Source organism: Leuresthes tenuis, unplaced genomic scaffold, assembly GCF_036924035.1.
Source record: "Leuresthes tenuis unplaced genomic scaffold, fLeuTen1.0.hap1 SCAF_23, whole genome shotgun sequence".
In the NCBI taxonomy this organism is placed as follows: Eukaryota; Metazoa; Chordata; class Actinopteri; order Atheriniformes; family Atherinopsidae; genus Leuresthes; species Leuresthes tenuis.
The window spans coordinates 9,578,170-9,591,642 of record NW_027325377.1 but is presented as its reverse complement, the minus strand read 5'-3'; the positions used below and the strand labels follow the sequence as shown (position 1 = coordinate 9,591,642).

Here is a 13,473-nt window from a genome sequence, read left to right as displayed (position 1 = left end):
TTCAGTTTTGGCCCCTTTCCTGTGAAACTAGCTTCAAGTTTGGGTTCAGGAGGCTGATAATCCCCCATCTTTAGCATTAGACTTAAAATTTTGGTTCAGAATAACCTGAGTCATCCCTTTAGTTATCCTGCTATAGGCCTAGACTTCTGGGAAAATGTTACACGGAGCACTTTACTCTGCTCTACTTCCTCTTTGTTATTTTACTGAATATGCCATTACTGGCATTATTAACCCGTGTTTTTTCCTCTCTTTCCCATAGCACAGATACTTGGCCTATCGTTTTTATGTTTGTGTCTGTCAAATCTGGTCAGGTAGATGGCCTCTCTTCTTGAGTCTAGTTCTGCTGGAAGTCACCCTCTGTTCATAAGGAGTTCTTCCTCTCCACTGTCACCCAGTGCTTAAATATGTAGGAGTGACTAATTCCTGGTGGGCCGCTTACAAATTAGGCAAGTTGTCTGAGTAAAGAACTCTAGCGGCTGCTGACAGAAAACATCTGCCCACAGATGCTTTTTCAGAGTGCTCTACTTATCTAAAGCTGCTGCCAGATTTTAAGTTGCAAATATTTGAACTTTTCAGTAAAGTGCTGGTGTCATTATCGTTGCTACTTTTCGCCACATGGCTTTGGGAATTTTCTAAATTCTAATGACATAACAAATTTCCATCCACAAGGATTTAAGAGTTTTCACATAAAACATACTTTAAAGTCTATGTGATGTCCATTTGTCAGTTAAACATGAGTTAATTGCATAAAAATGACAGTGATGCAAAATGACCAATAAAGCTAAAGACATTCAAATGAGCAGTAATCAGGTTTATGTATTTGTAAAAATCACATTCAAAAATTAATCTGCCTTGTTCCACATGATAAAATATCTTAATTATTTTCTTTTGTTTTAACTTATTCAATGAATTTCTTTTGACAACCAATACATTAATTGATATATATATATGATCAAATCTAATTAATGAAAAAAACTATGCCACAATTAACTTTTTTTTTTCTTTTAGTATATCACCGTACGTGTTGCAAGCTTGCTCTTGTATTTGTTCTTCACAATCTGCTGGTGTTTTACTGCCAGAAGAAAACTCAAACCATATTAGAACTACAAACTTGACTGCAATTATGCTACTTAATCTGCTTGACATGTTGCACTTTCCACACTTGTGATTGAATGCTACCAGCTAACTAGTTTCTCTTCCCAGACTGAAACCATAGAGTCTGACTGAAGCTTCATAGGTTTTTTAAACCGTCTCTGACATGGAGATAAAAGAACTTTGAAAAAGGGAAATTTGTAAGATGAGAGAAAGGGATAAAAAGCTCAAGTAAAAAAAAACAAAAAACATAATAAAGGTGGGGTAGGGTGAAGAAGTGGAAAGTGTGAAACCTATTTTTCAACAGGTATTTAGTATGGGGTGCCATATTGTCAGAATGTTGCCCTACAAAGTCAAATGAACAGTTGAAATATTTCTTCAGATATCATTTAAAGAGGAGAGATTAAACAGGATCTTAAAGTGTTTAAAGTTGTTGCGAGGATATGGATGTTTACAATATAGAATCAAGTGACAACAGATGTCTGTTGGAAAATTACAGCCAAATGTTTTAATTCTGCTATTAAAATGCATAAGTTCATTGTATTGCACAGCTTCAATGTATTATCTTTAGATAAAGTATTAAAGTTGTAAAGTCAATAGTTAAATCACCAACTTAAGTTGTCAGTGAGAGAAACTTTCAGAGTGGAGGCATGTGAGAACACAAAAGTCTCTGGAATATCAATGGGGGAGACAATGCATTGTCCTCCTGAACATCTCCAGCATTCATGTGTAAAACAACAGATTTTTTCGGACATCAAGCTGCAGAAACCCGCACATTTTTCAGACCTACATGATAAAGCTTTTCTTTAAGCTACATGATAAAGCTTTACTTTATAAAAACCATCTGACCATAAAAAATATAAATACAACAATGTTTAATTCAGTTGACTTGAACTAAATGCTGACTTGAATTGGATGTAGTGAGTAGTGTAAGTAACAAGTCCCATGCTGACATGACACGGTTTGACTGAGTTGAAATTTTACAGCTTTATTTTCTAAAACACCAAAATCTACTCACAAGAAATTGAATTAAACTTATGTGACAAAGAGTACATTCCCAAATCATCACTTGATTTTGTTGTTGTCATTACCTCTGTTTATATGATACAGCAAGGAGGATGCACTCATTTGATCTCAACTGTATATCAAGTAGACAAAGAGCAGCCAACTGTAAAATAACTAATGATATTTAAAAGTGTTCAGTTAAAGCCAAATCCTTGGAAAAAACTTCAGTTTTTATAGGCCTGACAATACCACTGTAGTCCCTACTGATCACCAACAGAGGCCTAATTAGGTCACAGGGAACATGAACTGTGATAACATTAGAATTTTCCATGATGTGCTGCTTACCATTTCAATTTAAAGCGATGCAGAGCTTCTAATTTCTTAATTTGGGGTGATGAGAAATATAGTGTATCAAGACAGTCCTTGCCTACAAACATCCAGAGCTGGAGTCTCTACACCCCACCACATCCCCCAACCTTCACCATCCCTTAAGTATCTTCACTAAAAATAGAGCAGCCAGATTGCTGATCTTTATCGGGAACTGGCGGGCAAAGAAGAAAAAAAAAAGTCTATTGGAAGGCCAAGGTTCTCTCCCAGTCCATTTTTCCCAAGATCCGTCCCAGAGGGAGGTAGAGGCCAGACACACAGCCTTGGCTGGTACCCAAGAACATCATTCAAATGTACAAGAATACTTGCACATAACTACTGGTGTGCATACTTTCAAGGAAAGCAAAGGTCAGTGCCTCTGTCTTAATCTAACTCATACTGAATAGGAAAAGTGACGCTCAAAGATGTAAGTCATTTAATCAAGCTGGAACTGATGTAAAAAAAAAAAAAAGAATGAAAATCACTGAGGCAACAGAACAAAAGGAAAGAATGTAAGAACTGAACAATGTTCCATAGTTCAACATAAAGTAAATGCCATCACCACAGTCTGAGTTTCAGAGAAATCAATTGAATGATGATAGATGCTTTTGAAATGTATTTCTTTCACTGGAGTACAAAGGCAGCGGTCTTGTCAGACAGACAGGGAGAGTTCTCTGCCCTTTCAGTCTGAACTTTCAGTACAGCTCCGCTGTCTTTATATCTGATGAGGCACAATACCTCTCCCTCCCTCCCAAAGCACTGACAAAACAATCCTGCTGACTTTGAAGACATGCAGTGACCAAAAAGACTTCCTTGTTTGAAATCCAAAATGAAAACTCTGTTATTTCAAATGTCCCTTCAAATAATGGGAAAAACTGAATTGCTGAAGTTGAGATCTTATTTCTGCTGCTGTGAGAAGTACTAATCAACTCCTATTGAGAAAGACTGAAGACAATTTTAACCAACAGAAAAGAAAATTACATGAAAATAAACGTGTGTAATGTTCATATCATTTCATGTATGCATCATTATCTCCACAGCTGGGATGCTTTGTAAAATGCAAATAAAAACACTCTTATAAATACAATTTTCATTCACAAAAGAACACAAAATATCAAACGCTGAAAATTCAATATTTTACTAATTCATGAAAAACATTTGCTCATCTGGATTATGGTAGAAACAAGTCTAAAAAAAGTTGGCATGGGGGCAAGAAAAGGCTGATGAAAGCAAACAGTACTAAAAGGAAGCAGCTGGATGAATATGTAGCTATTAATTAGCTTAATTTGCAACAGGTCAGTAACATGGTTGGGCATGTAGAGAGCACTTAAGAGAGGCAGAGTTTCAGTTTAGAAATCTGCAAAAAACTACATTGTGGAGTGATTTCAGAATTATATTCCTCAACATAAATCGGGGAAGACTTTACATTTTCCATCATATACAGCACATTTCGTCATCATAATCCAAGAATCTGGAGACACGCGAAGGACATGGCGGAAAATCAATATTGAATGCCCTTTGTCTTTACACCCTTAATCAGCATTTAATTAAAAACACGAATTAGCAACATATGCTCCCGACCAAATGTCTTTCATAGGGAAGTGTCTTGGTCCATTGTTTTTGTGTTTTTGGTTTTCTTTCTTTTGGTTTCTTGGTCTTTGCTCTGGTTTAATTTTTTGTGGTGCCTTGGTTAGTCTTCTGTGTTCTTGGTTGGTATTTTGTTTGAGCTTTGTTACTTGTATTCTGTTTTAGTTTTCAGTTCTTGTTTCTTGTCTTTACCCCTAGATGTCCTCAGTTGCCTTGGTCTTATCCCTTTGGTCTCTTTCACATCTGTCTCCTAATAATCACTCACCTGTCAACACTCAACTCACCTACCCTCTCAATATCTATAGCTCTCTGGTCACCCCTGTCATTTGCCAGATCATTGTTGTCGTATGTTGCTGTTGTTGCCAACCTCCTTGTGGTTTCTCTGTTGGTCAGTAAGTAGTCAGTTCATTCTTCCTTTGTTCTGCTTGAGTTTTGTTTGCAATTTATTATTCCTGTCTCAGTAGCAACTTTGTTTCTTTATAATAAATAAACCATTTGTCTTCACTGTCTGTCTTAAACACAGGCTTTATATATTTCAACAAAATGGTGCTACACCACATACTGCATTTATTACAACGGTATGGCTTGATTGTAGAAGAGTTCGGGTGCTAGACTGACATGCCTGCAGTCCAGACCTTTGTCCATTTGAAAATAGCTGGTGTATCATGAAATGCCAAATACAATAAAGAAAACCTCGGACTGGTGAGCTGCAAGAATCCTGGTTTTCTCAATTCCCAGATGTTTAGATTGTTAAAAGACAGGATTCTACACAGTTGTAAACTTGACCCTGTCCCAACTTTTGAGACATGTTGCTGCCATTAAATTCAAGATGAGCTCATATTTTTCATGTAATAAGATAATCTAAGTTTCTACATTTTATGTTTCTATGTTCTATTGTGAATAAATAAATAATAAGTTTAAGACACGTTTTTAAAAATTTCATTTGACTTAGCATTGCAACTTTTAAAATTAAGGTTGTAAATGCATTAAGAAAAATAGTTGAACGTCTCATCAAAAACAGTGCCTCACTTTTTGGTGCTGTGTAACTGTGGTGATGTGTTTCTGTTATATAGCCTAACCTCATAGTTATGAATAAAACAGAAAAGGTTTAATAAATACGAATAGTAGTTTTTACTAAACACCCAAATAAAAATGTTGGATAACTCTTCCAAATAAACAAGATTTATTCCCGAAACATTTGAATTTATATACTGTTTTCATTGAGTTTCGTAGAGAAACTAGTTTGAAATAGTATGCACCTCACACTTAGAAACACAATGTAAATGCTGTAACACTACTGACAATATTTCATGGTGTGATTGGAAGACCAGTGTGGCACTGAACTAAACTGTGCAGGGAATTAGCTAATCCGCAGCTTATGGAAGCTGTGTTGTGAAGACTTTAGATCAATTCATAACTATGATGAACAGAATAAGAATAATTATTCTACTAACCACAGGCCTTTGGTTGGAATTAGACAGAAATCCCAATGGAAGACAAGTGAGCTGATTAAATGTTGCTTTCCTAATTGAAAGAACCAAGCTAATTTGCGCTGCATCTTTTTCCTGTGCTACATGAGAGGAAGTCATTAATGAACTCCATATGTTTAATTATAAGCTATGATTAGAAGAGAAGGTTTATTTCACCAGGATGCGTCAAAGAAGTCTCCAGTAGTACCCAAGGATTGAAATGAAAGGGAGCTTATATCAGAGTTTGATCTTTGTTGCTCACTCTTTATCATTTTCCATTTCACTATGCCTAAATTAATCTATTTTTGATCCATTTTCCACATTAGGTAAATGAAAACTGAGTCTTAATTAATCTGATGTATCCTGCAGAGATAGGCCTTAGCCTGCCAGTTGTCAGTTGACTTTTTGTGTTTTGTTTCCTTATTGTTGCTGTGTACCTTTAACGCCATCTGCAGGTTGTAGATGGTCATTGACATTTCCTCCATCTTTAATACTTTACAAGCGGACTTTATAGTGAAGAACAAGTTTTCATAGCTTTGAAATGGAGCATGGTGACTGAAGAGATAATAACACAATAATGTATGTTATAATAAATGGATTATACAACTTTGAATAAACCTTTTATTGGAAGATGTGTGAGTGAGAGTGTGAGCGTGGATGGTTGTGTGTCTGTTTAGTTTCTATGTGGCCCTGTGATTGACTGGCCACCTGTCCAGGTTGTACCTTGCCTCTTGCCTCTTGCCTCTTGCCCTATGAGGCAGGTGGGAGAGGCTCCAGACCAGGTATAGAAACTGGATGGATGGATGGATGGATGGATGGATGGATGGATGGATGGATGGATGGATGGATGGATGGATGGATGGATGGAGAAATGGTGGCCTCACAGCTGAATGGGCCATAACATTCTGCTGAAGATGCCCATGAAGCCAACTGGAATGTATTTGAATGGAACTCGTGTTTCCATTGTTGGGCCTCATGATATATCAAAGAAATTTTACAAATTACCGCAAAAAGCACAGAATTTATACATCTTGGAAGCAGTTTGGAAACCAGTGATTCTTACATTTACTTTGACTTTTAATTTATTGCAGACAGTATAGACATGGGCTATTTCATGTTTCCACTCATTAACTTAATTTCATACATGCATTTTTCCTTCTTCTCTCCAAAAAAGGACGGGAGGAATTCTATGAATTTGTAAAGATGGGCAGAAGATTTAAAAACAAACAACTTTCGTCAAAGAAAGATTGGGAAGGATTCGAGTAATTCTACCTCTAAAGAGCATATCACCGACAAAGAGTCAAGAAATTTAGAGAAAGAAGGTGTTAGCCTTGTCCAGAGGCTGTATCAACTTCCCATCTGGGACAAACCATAACAATGTAGTGTAATGTGGGCAAACCAATCAGTATTCCAGATTGTTTTTTGAAAAGAAATGGATGGAATCTGCTCTGGACCAAAGACAGAAAGGACCATCCAGATTTATATTGGCAAGTCCAAAATTCGAAAGTCCAAAAGTCAGTCTCTGTGATGGTATGGGATTGTATCAGTGCTTTTGGCAAGGCTCATTTACGGCAAAACGAAATGCAGAGAAGTTCAATGAGGCTTAAGAGCAACATGTGCTGCCTTCAAGAAGGCAATTTTCTATGGAGGTCATGCATTTTTCAACAATACGACACAAATTTCTATGTTGCATATTTCACAAAGGCATGGCTGAAGAAGAAGCGGGTGCTAGCCTGCTTCCGGTCCTTCACTATCCCTAATAGAATGAGTGGAGAATTTTTAAATGAACTTACTGGGAACTGCTCCTAGTTTCAACTTCCTATATCAATTTAACACAACAATCACTTAACCTTTTAGCAATAACCGAATTACAATAACTAAATAAACTCATCATCACTGAATGCTTAAACAGTTCTTCTCAATCTTTAAGAAATTATCCCACGCATTTGATCGGTTTAATAAATCCAAATCGAATTTTAAAAAATTGTCAAAAGTAACAGAGATCAGCGTTTTTATTTTTTTTTCGTTTTATTTTCTACTAAGGCAAGCCAAGTTTATTTGCTCAGCTCCCACGGGAAGCACACATTTGATACAGATGTGTTAACAATGCACGTAGAAACACAAGAGATACAAAATATTGATTAAACAAAATAAGGCAAAGACTCGTGGTTTCCCAAGTTAATGTGACGTGTCACAACTCGGGGACGGTGAAAGAGACGACGTAAGGCCAACACAAACATCATGATGCATCTACACAACTAGCCTTTCACCCCAAATAAGCTAATTACTTGAGGAAAACACAGTAACAAGGATTAATGCTTTGATGCAACATTACTACAGGATCAATTCTATGTTACAAGGGCTTATATTATAATTACTGTGATTTTCTCAATATTTCAGCACTTTTTATTTAATCAGCTATTTCAGACGACAATTATTGTTATTCAGGTAGCAATCATAGTGTAACTGAATATATATTTATAATATATTCTTATATTATAATAATATATAATAATATATTTATTCTTGTTGAATCAGTACCTCCAACTGTATGCATTAGGAAATTCAGTGGTATATATATATATATATTCACAGTAGTTTGATGAGTGTCATCCAAGCACAGATAATGTGGAACCCTTAAGCCTCCTCACAGTGACCTCACACAATCGTCATTTGACAAAAATGATTAAACTGCACACAAGGTGAAGCGGTAAGTGTTAGTATCTAACAAACCAGTCTAAATGGACAAATTATAAGAGGTGAGATTGTGCATTTCTGGTGGGTTGAATGATTGTCATTTTCATGCAGTCACATACACACAAAATGAAAAACATGCACATGTATGTTTTAATGTACAAACAACATGCCACAAGCTCAAGCTCACACCTTCATATGATTATATTCTGCAGTCTAAATACCATCTAGCAGCATCGAGTTATAGTAAGAGTTAAAGAAACTATCGAGGCAATTTTCTCTGACTAATCCTTCCTGACGCCAGATGGATTCTTGCTACTCCAAAAGCAAACTGTGGGTGGAAGCACATGATGGTGCAGGCCTTAAATGCAGTAGCAGCCCAGTTTACTCAAGCTTATGTCCTGTCGCAGAAATCGTGTTGTGATCATTAGAGCCTCGGCAGTCGGCATTCAAGCAGGTGCAAAGTGAAACTAATGACAAGAAAATCAGTAAAAGTTTTAAAGATGGACGTTAGTGTTTTGAAATGACCCCACAGCTGAGGAGTGAGTTGGCTCTATTTTTCATGTCCACACAAAGACTTTCAGCGAGTGGCGCTCGACTGGGATTTAGATCAACTTGGAGCATCCATTTGGTTTGTCCACCTCAGATCGTTTTGCTTTTGTTTTTTCTGTATGTGCAAAAGATACTTGACAATACGGAAGACAAGGGGGCTGGTGTTCAAATGTCGAAACAATGATTCTTTCTGCAGTCTGTGTTCAGCACAAGACTGGCTATTCTGACCAGTGAGGAGTAACTACTGACAGAAATATCAGTGTCTTTAGAACCAGTTTTGCAGTATGGCAGTGTGCCTAAAACACCAAGTAACAACAAAATGTAAGCTATATTATATTTATAAATCTATACATATTCCCATGAAGGATTTTAGCTGTAAACAGTGACTATGGTTAGATTATTATCTTCTTTTAAGTAAGTTGTAGGATTGATGGACTTTGTCGTGACAATCAGAGAAAACTGTATTCTTGTCAACGACATCAAAACTGTTTCTGGTTCTGCTGGAGGTTTCCTCCTGTTAAAAGGGAGTTTTTCCTCCCTACTGTCGCCAAGTGCTTACTCGAGGGTACCAACTGGGTTTCTCTGTCATTGTAAAGTCTTGGCCTCGTATGTAGAGTGCACCGATGTGATTTAGCGGTGGCTTTAGGTGGAGCATCGTCTTACTGGTTTAGTTATTTTCACTGTCACCTGTTTGCACGTTTCCACAAACCTGACTTTCTGTCAAATTTAAATGGCGTCCACTTCAACAACCTTTCTCTACACAGTAGACTTAGCAAAATTGTGTGAAGGACTTTGCCATCGCCATCACTGACCTAGTGCATCTCATGCTGGTCTTTGTGACTGGAACACAAAAATAGAGCCATTGTATTTCCTGTTTGATGACTTTCTTGTCCCAATGAATGCATTACATGTTTTTAATGAATATGCAGACCGCTTTATGGAATGGAAGCCTTTCAAAAAATAAATAATAATAATCTGTCACATTTCTGTACAGTGAGGAAGTCTTGCGGTGAGGTCATTCAGGCCTGTTGCGCCGCCTGAGGCTGGTTGCAGGCTCCTCTGCACCAATTTCCTCAATGTTTGTCTTACACAAGTCTTCTAAAGACGCCATGAGCTCAGGATGCTCCAACCCTTCTTCTTCGTCATCTGCCTCTACATCCTCTCCTTCTACTGCGGCTTCCCCATCGGATTCTTCTGGTCGGAGCTCCTTCATTTTTTCACCTTCTGTTGCAGCGTCATCGTCGTCATCTGAAAGCCTTTCATAAACTGTTTCAGCTGCGTTCGCCGTCTCTGAAGAGGGCTGCTTGTCCGCTGCTGCCAAAGTGTCACTAGCGCCAAGGGACTCAATGAGGTCATCCAGGTTACGCTCACATGAAGCCTCTGAAAGACAGGAAATTACGTTTTAATTCTAATGATAACAGCCTGGAATGGAAGTTGTTTTACTCAAGTTTTTTATTGTATAAGTATATTCCCTTTTGTTTGACATTTCAGGCTTTCTTTCTCTTCATACATATCCCACTTTTTTCCTGTGGTTGTTTCTGCGTCAACGTGGTTTTAATCAAACAGCCTCTGGTTATCACACCGAAATGCACACAGCTGTAAATTTGTATCCCGATTGATTTGCAAACCTGACTTCAACCATATTCAGATGTGTCAAATTAAATGCAAAACAGATTCAGAGGAACATGTCAAAGCAGCTCGAGCTTAAGTCAAAAACTGTGGTTCATTCCGACAAAACATGTAGCTACGACTGTAGCATCAAGACCGACTGAATTAGCATCTTATTTTCCAGCCTGTGATACAAATTTCAGCACTCAAGGTCTGCGATGACCTGGATAACCCATGTTCAACTTGATAGCTGACATGTAACAATCTGCGTCCCAAAGTCCAGTTTGAGAAGCAAACAGGATCAGCTGACCACAGTAACAGACTGTCCCATCAACCCACCATTGACGTTCAGGGGCGGACAGTCCATTCCTCTCTTCTTCATCAGGTACCGGATGGTCTGGAGCTGGGACATGATCTCGTTCTTTTGCTCCTGGGCCACTGACTTTACACTGCAGAGACAAGGACAGGAAAAAAAAACAAGAAAATTCATAAATGCATTAACAAAATGTTACACTGTTCCTTCTCATTTCCGAGTAAAAAAGAATTGTTGAGCGTCTCTCCCTGCACCCACCGAACCTTCCTTCGAGAGTAGGAACCAGGAACAAAGCATCAGAATAGCGTGACGGTGACATTGTGTCTGTTTGTAGAGAAACAGTCGGCTGAGGATCATGTTTCAGACCCAAAACTGTGCACACAAAGTATGAATAGGAGTTGTGGTGACTGGGGAACACATTGCATGCAAACTGACTTGAGTCAACAACTAACCAATTAGTAAGTGGGTCCAGCTGGGTGAGGATGGAGTTGAGCATCCTTTCTGTCTGTGCCAGCCTTTGTTCTAACTCGTTTAACTGGTTCTCTGCACAAAAGCAAACACACCAATATATTGCCGACATATGAATTACTCACAGTTGTCAGCAAATGCCAGACACGCAAATACATGCCTCAAAGCATCTGACACACACCTGCCTCCGCAGATTTCTTGGCCCCTTTTGCAAATTTGTCCTTTTGTGCCTTGTCATCTGAAGACTTGATCTGCAAAATTAAAGAAATAAAACCAACACATTTTTTTTTTTTTTGCAGAGTGTCAGACCTAGATTTTGTTCGAGTAGCTTGATGTTGCATGTATATGTGGTAACCTTCAAAAACTTATAAGCTGCAAACACTCCCACTCCGATGGCGTACAGAGGCATCAGGGTGAACACATAGCCCTTGTTGCTGTTGGATTTGTATTTGTCACTCTTCAGCTCCTGTTCCATGCGTTTCTTCATCTGCTGGATGTTCTCAGGGGTCTGATGCGAGCCGGGGGCGTTCACATTGATGGGCTGACCTTTTGCTGCGCCCGGGCCTGGACCTACAACATCATGAAATAGGCTAAAGAGGATAGGAGACATAACACCACACACAACACCATCGCTACCCATTTACAATCTGCAAAGCTCAGGAGGATTTGTGATGATAACAGGAAAGATGCACTAAAGATCCACTAAACTTAATGGGTTGGTGTCATGACACAAGCTTTGCTAAGTGTATTAGCAGGCTGGAAGTAGCCATTAGAGGATCATAAACTGAAACTATAAAGAGCCACACATGTTCAGCAGGAAATGGGCTGTGTTCAAAACACTATAGATTGGTATTAACAGGCGTAAAGTGTGCCAAGAAACTTCGGCTCAGAAGCTTATGTGAGCCTGACAGGGACCTCTCAAATATGCAGTTGCCTAAAAGAGAAATTCCAAAATAAATACAACTTTCTATTGGATTATGATTGGCTTACAATGAATAGGATTGCAAATGGCTTGAGATTGAATGTATCTTTGAGTTGCCTTGAGATGATATTTGTTGTATTTTGTACAGGATAATGATCCTAAACAGATCCCAAATCTATGATGCATATGGTGTAGCCCTCATTGTCCCCTTACCTAAACATCACCAACGACTTATGGATAGTCCTCAGAAGAGATATGCATAAATTCCTCAGAATTAGAAGTCTCTTGCAGTAAGAAAAGACCCCAACTCCAATAATATTCATGGCAAAGATGTTTTCAACCAAACTGTGCATGCAAAAGGACCACATGGACCTTTTATTGTAAAACACAAGAGATTGAATCGTCAAAGTAGTTATTCCGAACCAGCAAAGATCACCCTCATACAATTAGCCTAAACTTAGATTCTGATCATGCTGAATCTTAACTGTACCGTGATGCTCGCGTTTTAGATTGGCCTGTGCCTTTAAAAATGGGCATTAAATATCAATCTTGCCCATCCTGACCGCAATTGGATTGTGTTGTTCTCCTTAAGGATTTTTTTATTTGGTAAACCAACCACGTATTCCTCGTGATAGTTAATGTAACACGGGGCTATGAGTTCGAGGTAAATGACACATTGCTTGGGGCCACGCACAGAACAGGCGCTCGGGTACCATTATGTGATAACACATGACAGAGATATGTCCTACCTCTCCTGTTGTAACGTTGGTCGAATTTAGTTTCCTTCACCGCAGCCCCACCGCCAACGCCGAACAACCTCGGCAGGACGACAAACGTGAAAAGTACGCCCGTAAAAGCCAGGGCGACTTGTTGTGATGTTGACAAAACCATCCTCCCAGTCAACACACGAAAGACACGAAACACTGGGCGCAAAGAACAACTGTCAAAAGCAAAAAAGGATGAGACTGGAGCCGGAGACTGGAACCAATAGTAACGTGAAGCTGTCAAGCACGGTGCAATGTAAATTATGTCATTTGAGACTTAATTCTAGGCTGTTGAATCCCAAACAAGTGCTATCTGCAGCTAGCTATGTCAAGGACTTCCGGGACAGACACTTTCGGAATAAAAGCGTCTACAGCAAGCATAAGTAAAACTTTACTTTGATAGGATTTTTACCAAATAAATTACTATCAACAATAATACTGACAATTAAATTATATAGAAAGGTGCAATATAAAGGTATAACATATACAATACATATGTATACAAAATAAATTAAGAGGTGTAAACATACTCAGGAAGGGTGGCTATCTACCACAACCGGCCTGCAGTTGAGAGGAGGAAGTGGGGGCAACGTCATGATGCCAGGGTTACCCACTGAGAAATCTCAAGGCACT

General features: G+C 38.5%; 1 protein-coding gene across 1 annotated transcript; it reads right to left on the bottom strand.

Moving 5' to 3' along the window:
• Positions 1 to 7,528: 7,528 nt before the first annotated feature.
• On the bottom strand, positions 7,529 to 13,183 carry LOC140283045 (uncharacterized). The gene is made up of 6 exons (XM_072377678.1): positions 12,826 to 13,183; positions 11,510 to 11,724; positions 11,336 to 11,405; positions 11,139 to 11,229; positions 10,713 to 10,822; positions 7,529 to 10,145 (listed from the first exon to the last, which is right to left on the bottom strand). Exons 1-6 carry the CDS (start codon positions 12,965 to 12,967, stop codon positions 9,781 to 9,783), a joined length of 993 nt encoding a protein of 330 aa, XP_072233779.1. The 5' UTR covers positions 12,968 to 13,183; the 3' UTR covers positions 7,529 to 9,780.
• Positions 13,184 to 13,473: the final 290 nt, after the last annotated feature.